This window comes from Osmia lignaria, chromosome 14 (assembly GCF_051020975.1).
Source record: "Osmia lignaria lignaria isolate PbOS001 chromosome 14, iyOsmLign1, whole genome shotgun sequence".
Taxonomy (NCBI): domain Eukaryota; kingdom Metazoa; phylum Arthropoda; class Insecta; order Hymenoptera; family Megachilidae; genus Osmia; species Osmia lignaria.
Genome location: NC_135045.1, coordinates 4,841,500 through 4,857,362, shown reverse-complemented (window position 1 = coordinate 4,857,362; position 15,863 = coordinate 4,841,500). Strand labels below are relative to the sequence as shown.

General features: G+C 34.4%; 5 protein-coding genes across 5 annotated transcripts in view; 2 read left to right on the top strand and 3 right to left on the bottom strand.

Moving 5' to 3' along the window:
* LOC117607475 (uncharacterized) overlaps positions 1-7,372 on the bottom strand; it is a 149,974-nt gene extending 142,602 nt beyond the window's left edge. Inside the window, exon 1 of the mRNA XM_034331199.2 lies at positions 6,822-7,372. Within this exon, the coding sequence (XP_034187090.1) occupies positions 6,822-7,192 (371 nt within the window). The 5' untranslated portion in view covers positions 7,193-7,372. The remainder of the gene's footprint in view (positions 1-6,821) is intronic.
* Positions 7,373-7,596: 224 nt separating this feature from the next.
* Positions 7,597-10,274, bottom strand: CytC (mitochondrial cytochrome C). The gene is made up of 4 exons (XM_034331210.2): positions 10,126-10,274; positions 8,799-8,848; positions 8,343-8,484; positions 7,597-8,263 (listed from the first exon to the last, which is right to left on the bottom strand). The coding sequence occupies exons 2-4, from the start codon at positions 8,835-8,837 to the stop codon at positions 8,118-8,120; spliced, it is 327 nt and encodes a 108-aa protein (XP_034187101.1). The 5' UTR covers positions 8,838-8,848; positions 10,126-10,274; the 3' UTR covers positions 7,597-8,117.
* A 3,137-nt stretch (positions 10,275-13,411) lies between these two features.
* Tfb5 (transcription factor B5) lies at positions 13,412-14,799 on the top strand. The gene is made up of 2 exons (XM_034330839.2): positions 13,412-13,551; positions 14,466-14,799. The coding sequence occupies exons 1-2, from the start codon at positions 13,517-13,519 to the stop codon at positions 14,650-14,652; spliced, it is 222 nt and encodes a 73-aa protein (XP_034186730.1). The 5' UTR covers positions 13,412-13,516; the 3' UTR covers positions 14,653-14,799.
* LOC117607293 (meiotic nuclear division protein 1 homolog) lies at positions 13,577-14,434 on the bottom strand. Its single transcript, XM_034330837.2, has 4 exons — positions 14,195-14,434; positions 14,016-14,121; positions 13,793-13,939; positions 13,577-13,732 (listed from the first exon to the last, which is right to left on the bottom strand). Exons 1-4 carry the CDS (start codon positions 14,419-14,421, stop codon positions 13,595-13,597), a joined length of 618 nt encoding a protein of 205 aa, XP_034186728.2. The 5' UTR covers positions 14,422-14,434; the 3' UTR covers positions 13,577-13,594.
* Positions 14,729-15,386, top strand: LOC117607294 (zinc finger HIT domain-containing protein 1). Its single transcript, XM_034330838.2, has 2 exons — positions 14,729-14,876; positions 14,941-15,386. Exons 1-2 carry the CDS (start codon positions 14,735-14,737, stop codon positions 15,261-15,263), a joined length of 465 nt encoding a protein of 154 aa, XP_034186729.1. The 5' UTR covers positions 14,729-14,734; the 3' UTR covers positions 15,264-15,386.
* Positions 15,387-15,863: the final 477 nt, after the last annotated feature.

Below are 15,863 nucleotides of genomic sequence, written 5' to 3'. Positions count from 1 at the left end.
GCTTACTGTTTTTAATTTTCAATTTTAGACATCAGATTTCGAGTCAGTGGTCTTAAAAATAAGTAATCCCATGATACTCTGGGGAAATATTAAATTTTAAACCACTCTACCGGCTTCCCAGCTCGCAATAGCAAAATCTAAGACGGTTAGTTGAAAAGCTCAGTTGTTAGATTTGCGACGCACTTGCTCAAAAGCTATTTTTGAAAAACTTTGATAGTTTGTGTATTTTCAAATGCAAACATTTAAGATATTAGCCAGACGTATAAAAGGAACTCTACATATACAAGGTGTCCCATTCAATTCGTCTGTAGTTCCAAAATGGTATAAGATAGAAAATAATGTTATTAGGTAAAAATTAAATGGTGTCAAATGAAGCATTGTATGACGTATATATTGGCTCTGAAAGTGAAGGTGTTTCAATGAATTCAAGGTCATCTTCATTTTTTTAAATAGAACTGTATACTTTGCTATACGTCAATCAATTCGTATTTTTACTCCTTACAAAAATGTATTGGTCTTTGGATCGAAAATTGATTATATTGAAAGATATCTTAGGGAGAGACAAGACGGGCTTAGTGGTCTCTCCCTATGATATCTTTTGAACTAATTAGTTTTCGTTCCACCACCTTAATACTCTCTTATAGAGAATAAAAAAACGCATATATTGACGTCATAAGAAGTATACAGTTTCAATAAAATTTTTTTCAAATAAAATTAATCGTTTGAAACATTTTATCTAAAAAAGTATTAAAGTACTGTATACAAAAATTAAAAATTCATAAAATGTTTTAAACCTAGTCGTGTCTTTTCTTATGGCATAATGAAGTATAGAAGAATGGAGTTTGATACCTAAACCCACATCCGGTATACCAGAATTCACGACCTGTTTTACAAGCAGCTGATAATACCAGCAGGTACTGGTGATAAGAAACCGGTGGAATTAATTCTACATCAGAGGAAAATGAATATTATTTATGACGTTATTGGTTAAAGTGCACCTGCATTTACGTCATAGATATAAATGAAGGAATTCAGGATGCAGTTAATACAAGATTACACAAGCGTTCCTTTGACGCTGAATAACAGATGATTCTTGGATGATATATATATTCAAACTGTGAATTTCTCACTCAGCATTATAAAAACTCCATTGGGCCATTTTCAAGTTAAATGAGGTAGTATTGTTCGATGACAATAAATGGAATAAATGAAGTAAATGAAATAAATGTCACGATATCTTCTGACGATAATTATATACGGATATTTCTATTGTTTGGGAACATCGATTATATTAATACGAGAAAATTACAGATGCGTCTTTTGTTCAAATAACAGACATAAAACCGTTGTAAATAAATTGCAAGGATATCTTTAAATAGCTAACAAAATTATTACATAAGCTGTTACATGTTTATTTACAAATACGTTTAATGCGACGAACAGTTGCATAATCGAAGTTTTATTAAGGTTTGAGGTTTGTTTTTGTTTTTCTGATAAAAGATCACGTGTGTTAACTGGCTAAAAAAAAGCGATAATTCTGTTATCTGTAATTCTATTGTAATCTATACTCAAACATTTTTTTACCTTTAAATTAATTACTCGTTATATATTTAAGTTGCAATTAATATAATTGCTTTTATTTCAAATAAATTGAAATTTTCTCCATTTTCAAATCACAGAGCCAAATCTGTATTATTTTCGATAGTTACTTCTTATTTTAATTTTAAATAAAATATACCCAGGTTAGATTTAAACAGGGAGTTAGGATGAGTAATTTTATTTGAATGTGTTTCGTGAAGAAATTGATCCTTGAAAATAAAGCTGACAATGTGAGATCATTGAAGTATATAAACATACGTGCTTTGATCTGTCGTCGTACATGTATGAGCTGGTGACTCCAATGACCCATATTTAGAGAAACTACACGTTTGAATTATAATTTTAAATTAAAGCTGCTCGACAATTCACTCGCAGAGCTCCTAAAAAGTGAGAGTAACCATTTTTGCAAAATATTCCGTTCAATTCAATACATATAGAGCTTACCTTGTAAAGGAACATATCTATTCTTAACCCACAACTGTGACTCACTTTCGTTTATTATTTCTCTGCCTCCGTATGTTCTACAAATGGCTCATAGTTGTTACTCAATTACACCTTCTTTCAGCAATTTAACACGTTATTTATGTCAGAATAAAGAAACAGAAGAAAAAAACTGGATCTAAATGTCACACTTTTAATTCATGACCGAGTTCTATTCTTTATTGATCGCTCTTTATATCGACCATTAAACATTATTTTCCGTCAGAACTTGTTATTATTCAAAAATGAATGTATATTTTAAGAAGAAAAAAAGCAGGTCATAATTTTGCTATAACTTTATGATAACAGAATAATTCAGGGATGTTTTTGGGATTGGCAGATAAAACAGTAGATCTCGCGTTAAAGCAAATATCGAATTTATTTGTCGATTTGCGTAGTCATAAAATATATCGATCGATATCAATAACACTGACAAATCTCCGTAGTGATCGCAGAATAATAACTGGGATGTGAAATCGGATGTAAATTCGTAATTCGTAGATACCTGAAGCGCGCGCAATATTGTATGCCTCGGTTGGAAAATAATTTTCCAAGAGAAAATAAATGCAAAACAGTTGTATACATTCTCGAATGAAATTGAAAAAAAAAAAGAAAACGAAAAACCGTATACGATTATTTAACGTTCGTACAAAAAAATAGTCGATATTCACCGTTACATGGCTATCGTCATCCACCGAATCGAATCAATACCACAAGAAAAATAGAATGAAGAAGAAAGATAGGGGAGAGACGAGTGAAAGTATAGCAACGAAAGGGGGTTGAATAAATCGAGGAATGTTCTGAACATAGCACCACGTTAGATCCTTATTACTATTCACGTACAAGCTAAGAAACCGTATTCACTATGGCAGGTAATTGTACACACGCGTAACCCGTTCGTAAGGTGTCAACTGAAAGAGAATATAAACGTACCGAGGGTTTAGACGGTGATGTACATGTATCACCACCGTCGCGAACGAATTACCTCCGATTTCAATGCTTACGTACTAATTAAACGGTTCCGAAATGACCAATCGATTAACTGGAACCGGATACTGCGCTCTATGTAACGATGCACACGCGTGTATACGCGTTTACGGAAACGTCCTGCCGGTTGATCCGTAATGGCGCGTACACGCAAACTCGTCGTCTCTACATGGTAGGCGTAACGTAGCAAGTACGACGCCCGTTTGGCTGTTAACACATAATTGCGTAACGCACTATGGTTGAGCTACTGTCGGTCGTCCCTACGTTACGGAACCGACCACCCTAATGTGTGTAGGTGAATCGCGACCTAGAGAAAAAGGGTCGTCGGATACACCTGTATGTACACGTGTGTCGATGCACGCGGTCCGCGCTGGTTGCATAAGTGCAGGCGCAGGCCGGTTGCGCGCGCACGCGTGCACCAAACACGTGTACTGAGTACTGTTATTTTCTTTTTAATTCGAATTCGTTAAATACATCTATGAAGTTGCGGCACGAGGTGCTGCGTAAGCTCGGCTCTAGCAGCCGACCTGGTGTAGCATCGACGCGAGTCGGAACACCCGCATCCAGGCGAACATCCCCGTGGACGGTGAACGACAGACCGAGCTCCTCGTCGTCGAAACCGAGGAATTCTTGCAGTCCGTCGACGTCGAACGGCGACGCGTCGGTGTCGCGTCGATCGAGCATACGTCGCTCTCCGACTTCCTTTCCTTTTGTTGTTGCTGCTGCGGCGAGTACTTCATCACTGAATCATCGGAACAATTAATCAAGCTAGCTTTCCCTCGTTACTTTACCTCCTAATTTGATGCTACGATGACATAACGATGGGAATCCGCCGCGTTTTCATGCTGACGTTCTATATACGTACGCGGAAGCATCGTCGATGATAGCGTTTCACTGTGTCGTGAAGGAAGAAAAAAATAATTGCGGATAGTAATTAACTTAATGTACCGTAGTTACTTTCCTTGCGCGCTTTATTACCTTTTTCGAGCTAATTGACTTATACTGTTTGTTTAATGCGGAAAAATTCTTTTTTTTTTTTTAGGAGAAAAGATAAATTAATATTGATATTGGCAGAAAATTCAGTTTGCGACTCGCTCGACTGAGAAGGGTTGATATCAGTATTTTTATTTTAAAAAATGAACTAGTTCATAACGATTTTACGATTACAGAAGGCAAGCTGGTGTAGTATGGTTAAGTAATGAGATTTTCCCGTATGTCACTGCACTACTTTTTTTCTCACGACTAACAACGAAACGCCTTTCACCGACAAATCCTCTTTTGTTTAAGAAAGCCGTTTTACGCAATGGAGAGAGTATCGTTGTAGTACGAACGACTATACACGCGTATGCGAAGACAAAAGCATCGCGAACTATCTGTTTCAAAGTAAAAGAAAATATTTCGCAGCCACTGAAAACTGACAATTTCAAAATCAAACTGCTCTTTACGTAAATGTCATATCAATCTTGACTATGTTTGTCCACGCTAAACGCTCACTCGGTCATGGTCAAAGATTCGTTACGTGTGCATTGCAAAGTGCGCTGATATAACGGTTAAGCAACAGATGGGGCAAAATTAAATTTTAAAATCTTTCCTCGACAGATATGTTCAACTAACTAAAAAAAACTTTTAAATAAAATTGATTAAGTCATTAAATTTGAAAACAAAGTGTTATAATCATTCCTCATACGATTGCCTCAATTTTCAAATTAAGCTTTAAATAATATAATTTTTAAACGATAGAGTTTCGTATGTTGGAAGTATCATTTTTAAAGGAACAAAATAATATTTGGAAAATGAAAATAATAAGAAATACAAAATTGAATTAAAATTTGGACTCTCTTCATGGTCCGCCATCCGAGTATCAGTTACCAGTGACTGGCGTAGCAGTAAACGTGTTTTAAAAAAAGGAGTAAATAATACTTTGATAGTTATTTTTTAAATATATAAAGTGTCATATCAATCCGATACGCGTGGCCTACATTCCTAAATATAATACGTGTCCGCGCACGTGTGCGTAGGTGTAATCAGTGATCACTTAAGCGCGAAGTCTTTTTTTGTAGCCTTATCAATATCCGCGGTTCCGAGGACTCCCTTTTTCCGGAATTCGGCGAGTAGGTGTGTATAGTGGGCGTTTCAAATGTCTTCTGCTTTCAGCGAAGCGCACGCGCCCCTTTCGGTCAGCTGATTCCCTAGACCTACTTTTTACCCGATGATGCAGGCTACAAATAGGTATAGATACGAACACGCGTGTACATATACACGTATATGTCATGTAAGTACTTCTCGTGCTACCGTATACGCGTGTATACCTACATACTTTGGAAACACTCTGCGTCCTAAATCATGCTCTTTGCCCGAGGCCATCCTTACGCACTTGAGAGACTCGAGTGTAAAATGTAATGTTGCTCTAGTATCGCAAATTTTCTCGACAAAAGTCACCACTGTCATTCAAAAAGTAAACCCCTAAGTGGTGTATAGAAAACAGGATCGATGAAAGAAACAAAATCTTCCTAATTCCATTCTCTAAATAAAAAAAACTTTTAATCACAGTTTTATTCAAAATTTAAAAACAATAGTCGTGAGAAAAATAAGCTATACGCGCACAAGGCGATTACGTTATAAAACACTCTAGGTTTTTATCGTGATACGAAAGCTTTATCAGAGATCTATAAAAATATGTATCATGATTTTTCTGTAATGCTGTATACATGCTTGGAAGAGTCCAAGCGAAGACCCATATTCGAACAAGTTTCATTTTAGGCGCGCGTAATTATTTTGCACAATTTTTATTTTAAACTGACTCTATGACTCTTGCTAAAAAGCGCGGCACTTTGGACTGTCACTGTCATCAATGCTTGCCCTAACGATATACCGCGTTAAAGTGTTCCATGTAACCCGTGATGTATTTAAATGAAACAATGAACATTGTTCAATGAATGATCTGTTGACGTCTACGGTACGTACCTGTGTCAATTTTATTCAATTCCTAATTCCTCGCGAGGAGGCAATTACGAGACAACTTTACTTTGCTGCAAACCGATGTACACTGGTTCGAAGCGCTTCGTACAGTGTTCTGCGGAGCACGACGACGAGGTGCATTCGTGCGATAAGTGACAGACTAGAAGCGAGGCAGAAAGAGAACAAGGGATAGAGAAGTAGAGGAGGCTCTTTTCTTCTCGCTCTGTTTTGAACGCTGGATGGAGAAGTGGCTACACGTCGACGCGATCGTTTCGACGATGAAGAGAAAATGGTGGGGATGCTCGTCTTCGTGGTTCCGTCCTGTAGCGCCGGCGCTGCATCGACCCATTCGCGCTTCTCTACCGATGTGCGTTCGCTTGAATGTATCTTCAAAGTAGCTATTTATTTATCCGTTTTTACGCCTGATGTTCATATAGATTGCTTCATCTGATAACTCATCCAAGCTTGCTTGATTTTTATCCACCTTTCCAATACTAACCTTCTATGGAGACTATGCGCGTATATGAAACGGTATGTTCAGCTAGTAAGGCGCTTTTGACATGTGATTCTACTTTGAATATTTCTACTTTGCAAATTTTGTTTCGTTAATAGAAAATTACGTTTCAAAAGATATTACTAAAAAGGAGGTCCTTAATTAACCTTAATTAATCAAGTCTTATTGTAATAATATACATATCAAATATACTTTTGGATATTATCAAGAATTATACTATAAAATATAATATTTTAAATAATTAGTAGTTTTAATTGTACAATTAAATTTTTTTAAAACTCACTTTTCGCTGACGTACCATGTTGAAGAACAAGGACTTTGAGGGTTGAACGCGCTGCTTGGAGAATTCGTGGTACCTGTCATTGATTTTGAAGATGAAAATGAAACACCACTATCCGTTGAAGACGGTGTATGACACTCTTTATTAGATAAAGGTATCTGCCACGAATATCTAGACTTGGCACACGGACTATTGCCACCAGGACTTGTACTCTGGGAACTCGAAACGCTTAGCGGACTTTTCGGACTTTTCAAAGCTCCAGAACTAAAAACTCGGACTAATCGAAGTCTTAAAGAGTTCTCTTTATTTTTTATTGTGTTATTAGTATCACTTGATATTTCACGTTCTTCGGAAGGATCGGAGAAATTTTCCATGGTAATTTGAAATTTAAAATGATTAAACGAACGTAATACCGCGAACTACTGCATTCGACTGTAGGAACTTATTTCAGAAAAGTGTATAAAACTTAGAAAAAGGCGTTACTTCCTGGCAGTTCTTTAACCACATCCTTCCTTATTCTTATCACAATAATGTAAATACTAATCTGAACGTATACGGTTCTAAGAATGGATTAAAAAATTCAAATATCACAACCATATAATTTTCATTATTTAATTTATTTTACTTCCATCCATTATTCGAATAGAATTCATTTAAAGTTCTCAAAACTTTAACTATTGACACTATCTCCTCCTTTGTACATACAATTAATATGAACTAAATTGTTTAAGCATTTCAGTGTTTCAATGTTACCCAAATTTAAATTTAATTTTCAGTGGGATGTATCGCATTATTGCTTTTTGTACTTTGTTGCTTAATTTTTTACATGCTTGTCTTTTTTTTTAACATAGAAGAAAATGAGTATTACAAATTCCTCGCCGAATCTGTATTTTTTTTTTTTTACATTCTTGCATTACAATTTAAATAGTTTGTAGTACAAGTTGAACAGCATATAATCACAAATAAATAATAGTGCATGGTCTACTTGTGGCGCAGCCACTGCGAGAGAGCACCGCAATATCTTTAATAATGAAGTAGGGTCAGTTTCTAGCCGGTTCTAGTCTGACTCTTGTCACTGTACATAGTTACACGATATACCTACTTATAATTAACAACAACAATTTTCCACTATTCAGACTTTGCAAACACTTGAGTACCAAATGGGGGAGAATTAATGAATGAGTCGAATGAGATTTAACCGGATGTTCATGAGGTTTGAAATGATAATAGTACTAGTTTCCTCTACAACATCCGCCCAACACGTCTAGCGTGTCTGATCATCTTCGACGAGTGTTAAGTTTACTTTGAAGCTTGCTCAATATACGCAATAAGATCAGCTCGTTCTTGTGGTTTCTTCAGACCGGCAAACACCATTTTTGTACCAGGAATGTACTTCTTTGGGTTTTCAAGATATTCGAATAACGTGTCCTTGTTCCAAGTGATGCCTAAAATGGTAAATATATAGTATTAATTTTGAAAATAAATGTTAATACAGCTGTTTTATTAGAAAAAGAAAGAAAGTACCTTTTGCTTTGTTGGCATCCGTGTAAGAGTAACCGGGAGCCTGCCCAGTTTTCCTACCCACTATTCCATGTAAATTGGGTCCTACCTTGTGTTTACCACCAGCTTCAATGGTATGACATTGTGAGCATCTTTGTACAAAAAGCTAACAAAAAAAATTACATTTAAGATACAAATATTTAATAGAAGTTTAAAACAAGCTTTGTGTAATTTTTATTTTTGTTATCTAATCTAAAATTCATTACTTTAAACCAATAATTGAAATCAAACGATAAATTGACACTATCTCAACGATATGAATCATGTCGGCTTATCGCGTATAGACGTAATCTATACGTCATTGAATAAAAATTTCGCGCGCATTTACAGATACCAATTTTAAATATCGAACATTTTCAACTTAATTAAAACTTGATGAAAAAATAATATATTAAAATATTATATTTTTAATTTACATACCTTCTTTCCCTTCTCCGGATCACCAGCGGGAACTCCCATTATTCCTTATTCTATAAAAACATTGTTTAAAACATAAATTTGTATTCCATAAAAAATACATGTTCAAAAATATCTACTAACTATTATTTGTAGAAGGAAATTAACAATTCTAGCTTATACATCATTCGTTACGTAAGTACGAAGCACGTGAACAAAAGTCTTACGTTTCGTAATTTCATTGCACAAGAAATTTGCTTATATGCACGTGTGACAAATACATTTGTCAAATTAAAAAAAAAATAAAATTTTATATATTGAAAAAAGGATGCGTCAATAATTGTGATACTTTGGATTTTACACTCTGCACGTGTCAAATTATGAATAACGTACGAAGCGATAAAACGGTCAAATAATTAATAATTGGTATTTGATCAATGAAAGAATATAATTAATGATTGTGGAAGGATCTAATCATATTTTCATTTCTATTTTTACATAAAACACAAAAGCATTTAGTTTCAAAAGTGTCACTGTGACATTGAAGCAACAATTATTTGTTCATTGCTCTAATAAATTAACATAACGAAAATTAGTAATGCAATATTAATTTCAGTTTAACCTAATCCGGAAAAATGGTAAATTTATAAATCGATGTTTCCGTTTAGAATTCCTTTTTCGCGGTGCTGATACATGCATATTTTCAGTGCAAGCAAAAAATGGTTACTGAATCTAAATTTCATAGAGGAATATATGAGATAAAAAAAGGTGATTTTCTTTCATTAAACTTTATTGAATTGCACAGAGTTGTGCAATATGTTGCAATAAATTAAAAAATAAAAAAAATGGCAAAGGACCATAAGGAAAGATAATACCATAAGAAAGTGACCTTTGCATTTAACTGTATATATAAGTAATTTCTCGTAGAATTAATTAACACCACTTTTTCACACGCGTGCTAAGATAATTTGAATTTGAAATAAATAAGAAAGCGAATTTTAGACAAAAATTTAGATATTTTTATTAATGAAAATGTAATAATAGAGCACTAGCTCAAGGATAGTTGCATTATGTAACACTGAACATCTTATAATAGTATTTTATTAAGCAACTAAAAGATTTAATGGAAGTAAGATCAAAAAAGATTTATCCCGTTAGCTATGGGTTCCCAATGTTCGTCACTCAATTGCACGTGCTATAAACGCCATGCACACTAAATTGCTAAATTACAGTTTTAAATGCTTATATAGTGCTTAAAATTTTCATAAAAAATATATTGATTCAATAAAAAACACGAACACATTAATCAATAATTCAAACAATTAAAAAAAAAGAAGAAAATCAAACTTACTTTAACTTAACTCGCGCGAGTAAGAATATTACAGACGACGGTAGCCTGACCGTGAATACAAGTCTCGATCGATGAGTAACTACTGACTTCCTCTGAGGTTGATTTCAGGGTATTTTAATGGCTGACGCAACAATTCATAAAACTAGGAAACGTACGTCCAGAGGGCGTACTAGTAGATCTACTATTAAAATTCTTTTTCATGATTGGTAAAATAGTTCCCGCGAAATTCAAGTTTAACTAAAAATCAACTATTTACTTTGTAATTTAATAAGTTATAATGAGTAATTAATTCTGAACAGGTAGTCTGAATTTAATATACGTAACATGGAATCGAAACCAACTTATGTTAAGTATATACAATTATAACTTCATTCCGTAATGCAAATTGATTCGAATAGAATTTTATTTTTGCCTACTTATAATTTACTTTAATTCCCTTTATTTTTTTCCATGTTTAAATAATGTTAAAATTCATTATTATAAATAATAATTGAAGTCAAAATTACGCTCCTAGCGTCCCTGTCGTCAAGTACTGTATATTATGCTGAATTGGCAGAGAAGTAAATTCTAGTGACTTTCGTATCTAGAAATTTGAAGGACAAATAGAGTTCATGATATTGTGTGTATGTATATAGCAAATTAAGCAGCCATTCTAAAACATTCTGGCCTGTTCTGAATGTAAAAGCAGTGACTACAGATGTAGAAGACTGGACATGCCTTTGTTTGGTAATTTAAAGTGTCCTAGACACCACCTGATGAGATTTTGTCGGTGAGCAGAGAAAGTCACAGGGGTCTCTGACACCCCATGATGATATTTTGTTGTTGCGCAGAGAGGCACCGGGGTTCCTGACACCCCTGCACCTATGTATGTATGTACATAAAGCTAGCCGGAAGGAATAATAAAATATGATTATTTTTAATTTTTCTTAATGTACTTCGTTTGTAAATCGTTTGTGATTGATTGTGAGTCTATTTTTAACGTTTATGACAAATTAGTTCTTTTGTAATTAGCAATTTTATTTCAATCATGATGTGAGCTGAAACTTTTTAGTAATTTTTTATAATAAACAGATTTTGTGATAACTGATAACTGTAATTGATTGGAAATCGTTTGTGATTTACAAATATATCATTTTCATTGTTTGTGAGTGAATATTTGCTTAATTATTTACAAGTTTGTCTTATAATAAATAATTGTTGTGTGCATGTGCTACAGATCTGGTCGTACCCATCACTACCTCGAACAAGTGAGATTCACGATTTGTTCGTTTTTAGGTCTTATATTTCGCTAGGTCCGGTCGTACCCATCACTATCCCGAACAAGTGAGTTTCACGATATGTTCGTTTTTAGGTCTTATATTTCGCTAGATCCGGTCGTTCCCATCACTATCCCGAACAAGTGAGTTACACGATTTGTTCGTTTTTAGGTCTTATATTTCGCTATTTGCTTCGGGGTCCCTGATACCCCGGTGGCATAATATTGGTATGCAGCGTACTGGTACCACGGGGTCTTAGATACCCCGAATGCCGTAGTGTCGGTAAGCAAAGCGTGTCATCGGTGCTTCGGGGTCCCTGACACTCCGCATGCCAAAATGTCGGTATGCAGCGTACTGTTACCACGGGGTCTCAGATATCCCGAATGCCATAGTGTCGGTAAGCAAAGCGTGTCATCGGTGCTTCGGGGTCCCTGACACCCCGCATGCCAAAATATCGGTATGCAAACGGTGTCACCTGCGATGCGGGGTCCTTAATACCCCAATATGATATCAGGTCGGTACGCAGAGAGTGTCATTGGCGCAGGGGGGTTCCTAACACCCCTGGATATTACCAGGTCCGTATGAAGAGGGCACAACCAGTATAATTTTTTTCCATAGTTTATTTAATTTACTTCATTTTTTTTTTTTGCTTGTTAAATAAGCTCATCGAAGGGGAATAACATTTATGATTATATCCCTCTTCTGGGTCTCAGCCAAGGACCTCATTTATTTTACTTTTTTCAGTTATTTATATAATTTTATCGGCCAAGACCAAGACTTACATCCCTTGTTCCGTTACATCTCTGCATCCCTTACATCCCTGCATTCTTTTCATCACAACATTCCTTTCATCCCTATATTCTTTCTATATTCTTACATCTCTTCATCCCTTAAATCCCTACATTCTTATCATCCCTTAAATCCCTACATTATTACCATCCCTACATTCCTTACATCTCTTCATCCCTTACATCCTTACATTCTTTTCATCACTACATTCCTTACATCGCTTCATCCCTTACATCCCTACGACCCTTACATCTCTTCATCCCTTAAATGCCTACATTCTTATCATCCCTACATTCTTTTCATCCCTACACTCTTTTCATCCCTACATTCCTTTCATCCCCACAATGTTTCCATCCCTACATTCCTTACATCGCGCCATCCCTTACATCCCTTATAATAAATATATTATAAAGGCTGCTTCGAGTAAAGGTACGTAAAGGTAAGTTAGTTCCTTTTTTCGAAAATTTCGAAAAAAACAGCGACCCTAGCGACAAAAATTTGAACTAAAATTTCGATGTCGAATCAGCGTCCTCTGGCGGCGAAAAAGGGAACTAAATCTGGCTCGATTTCTGGCCCTCTGGCGGCAAAAATGTGAAGTAAAATTTCGATGCCGAACCAGCGCCCTCTGGTGGCGGAAAAAGGAACTAAATTTGCATCAAATCTCAGGTCTTATAGCCGCAAAAATTTCTACTCAATTTCAGGGAGGTACTGGGATGTATGGAATGCAGGAATATAAGTGATACAAGGATGTAAAGGATACAGGCATGTAAGGGATGTTGGTATATAAAGAAGGCAGGAATGTGAGGAATGCAGAGATATAGGGGATATAGAGATGTGAGGAATGCTGGGATGTAAGGGAAGCAGAGATATAAGGGATGAAGAGATGTAAGGAATGTAGGGATGAAAAGAATGCAGAGATGTTAGGAATACTGAGATGTAAGGGTTGCTGGGATGTAAGGAATGCAGTGATATAAGGGTGCAGAGATATAGTGGAATCAGAAATATAAAGGGTGCAGACGGAAGTAATAAAATCAACACGTTCGTCCTCCTAAGGAGTTTATTCAATAAGCTAAGAAGATAATTACAGCAAATTAAATGAACGCAGAAATTAAAATAAGGGTATATGTATTCCGCCGCTTTTGTATAGATGGTGCAGCGGTCGAACTTTAACTAGGATAAAGCAGATGGCGCTTGTTCTCAAGGCACAAATTCACGACCCTTTGAGAACAAAGACATATCCAGTCTGATCCAGTCTTTTATGGTCTTCTACTATCTGTAGTCACTGATAAAAGTGCGTATGAAGAGTTAATTGACTTTATTTCACTGAAAGTGAAAATAATAAAGTCATGGTAAATGTTACAAAAGGAATTTTGGTTGAATGGTTTGTATATTTAATGTCAATTAAAATAAGTTACAACCATTCTCTATTCTTTGTAATCTAAATCGTTCGGAATATTGAATTGTTTATTAAGAAGTTCTTCAGATATATCAAACTTTCTTTTACACCAACTTTGTATAGCAAAAATATTATCCGTCCATACATTAGCCGCATCCTTATATTCCTAAAAAAATAATATTTGTAAATAATAAACTTAAATTACGAGTTTTTACTAACCTCATACCTGTGCTTTTTCTACAAGTTTAGCTATAGCTTCTGGATCAGCATCACTGAATTTGGCAATTTGCTTCTTTAATTGAACTTCCTTGGCCTTTAATTCTTCTAGTTCGTGCAATAAAATTTGCCTCTCCTCTGTGTCCTCTTTTCCTATCTGTGTGTTTTGAAAAGATTATAACCTTCAAATAAAATTCTTTGTTAATTAACTGCATACTATTGTTTTTTATTACCTGTTCTTTGACACAAGCTTCTTTTAATTTTTGGAGCTTAAATTCTGCTTCTACTATTTTTTTGGAAGCCTCAGATATTCTTTGTTCTATCGCGGTAATATTTTCTCTATATAATTATTTATTTATTAGTTTTGGTATATCATATGTACAACTATATATTTTTGACTAAAAATTTTTACCCTGGAAAGGTCCAGAAGTATACTGAAGTACCAATTTTTTCTGATCTAACTAATCCATCATCAACTAATGTTTGAAGTACATCTTTCACAGATTGTACTATAATCCCTTTTTCTTTTGGAGCAATTTTTTCTAATTCTTTTAAAGTATAAAATTCTTTTTTCTCATAAAATATTTGAAGCATTCTTGCACGTTTTTCATCCAAAGAAATTCCTTTTCTTTTTGACATTTTAAGAAAACTGCTGTAACAAAATAATAAATTTATGATTACAGTGATGCAGCTATGAAGCAGTTCCTTCTACACCTGGATGAGACTTTTGCCTTAGGACGAAAATTTATTATTCAAGACCTAGATGAAAGACATTTGTTCATCTCTGTTGATATTTTAGATACATTACAAGCAAAAGTAGATGATCTTATGGATCAAATATCATTCCCTCTAGCAGATAAAGGAATATAAATAATTGTTAAGAAGAGATTTGTATTTCTATTTCATTGTGGAAACATTTTAAAAAGTCTAATTTATTAAAAGATAAGTAAAAATGGCTGCCCGAGAATCTGGTAGAATAAAAGATGCATATCAGAAAAGGATGCTCGATGAAGCTGCTCGTAAACGTAGACAAAAGAAAGCATTGGAAGCTCTGGAACAGGATAATTTTCATGATGACCCCCATGCAGATTTAGGTATGTATAATATGAAGATTTGAAATGTATTAAAAGTGTTTGTATAATAACATAATTGTTTCAGTAATGAGTAAAAAGGTTCCAAAGTTTCAAGAAACCTTAGATAACAGAGGTGGCAGAAGGAAAAAGACTAGATCAGCAGAATATTACAAACAACGTTTTCGTAAAACATTTGCTCAGTTAGTAGAAGAAGATCTAAATATTAATCCAAATCCTCCTAATTATGCATCTGCACAAGCACCCCCATCTCGTTTTCCTGAAAGACAGTTTTGTGCAGTTTGTGGTTTCCCTAGTAATTATACATGCATTCCATGTGGTGCTAGATATTGCAGCATGAAATGTTTAGGTACTCATCTTGACACAAGATGTTTAAAATGGACAGCTTAATTAATAATTGTTATCATAGTTATAAGCTTAATTATATTACACAAAGAAAATATTCAAAATTTGATTTTTCATGTGAACAGTTGTAAAAAATACATCATCTTCATTGTAAATAAATACATTACTATCAGTATATAGAGAAATAAATAAACTTACTTACTTTTATACTATCATATGGTATTTCTTTTCTTTGTATTCAATCTTCTAATAACCTTTACTAAATCAATAGAAGCACCCTATAATATCTCGTTTCTCTAAATTCATTAATACTTATTGCAAAGTGTAAGTATGAGAAAATAAAGAAAAATTTTTTGTGTTAAAAAATGTAGTTGTCAAATGTTTTAAAACGTACCTGTTATATCGTAAATCCTAATTATAAAAAAATGATATATATTTCAAATAACATCAATCAACAGTAAATAATTCGTATTATTTTATTCGTCGCGTTAAGTTAACAGTTTACAGTATGACGTATATTTGCGATCACAAAATTATTGTGATTACTCCAATATCATTGAGGAAACATTGACTTCCGGTCAAGATATTTAGGTTACGATATGTTATAAGCAATAATGAAACAAAAAAAACTTAAAGAAACTTTCT

Coding starts and splice junctions, on each gene's coding strand:
- CytC (XM_034331210.2), bottom strand. CDS start 8,837: ATGGGAGTTCCCGCTGGTGATCCGGAGAAGGGAAAGAAG. Junction 8,485..8,798: donor ATCCGGAGAAGGGAAAGAAG/GTATGTAAATTA, acceptor TTTTTTTGTTAG/CTTTTTGTACAAAGATGCTC. Junction 8,264..8,342: donor GGATGCCAACAAAGCAAAAG/GTACTTTCTTTC, acceptor TTACCATTTTAG/GCATCACTTGGAACAAGGAC.
- Tfb5 (XM_034330839.2), top strand. CDS start 13,517: ATGGTAAATGTTACAAAAGGAATTTTGGTTGAATG. Junction 13,552..14,465: donor AAAGGAATTTTGGTTGAATG/GTTTGTATATTT, acceptor TTATGATTACAG/TGATGCAGCTATGAAGCAGT.
- LOC117607293 (XM_034330837.2), bottom strand. CDS start 14,421: ATGTCAAAAAGAAAAGGAATTTCTTTGGATGAAAAACGTGCAAGAATG. Junction 13,940..14,015: donor AAGCTTGTGTCAAAGAACAG/GTAATAAAAAAC, acceptor CAAAACACACAG/ATAGGAAAAGAGGACACAGA. Junction 13,733..13,792: donor AACTTGTAGAAAAAGCACAG/GTATGAGGTTAG, acceptor TTATTTTTTTAG/GAATATAAGGATGCGGCTAA.
- LOC117607294 (XM_034330838.2), top strand. CDS start 14,735: ATGGCTGCCCGAGAATCTGGTAGAATAAAAGATGCATATCAGAAAAGG. Junction 14,877..14,940: donor TGACCCCCATGCAGATTTAG/GTATGTATAATA, acceptor TAATTGTTTCAG/TAATGAGTAAAAAGGTTCCA.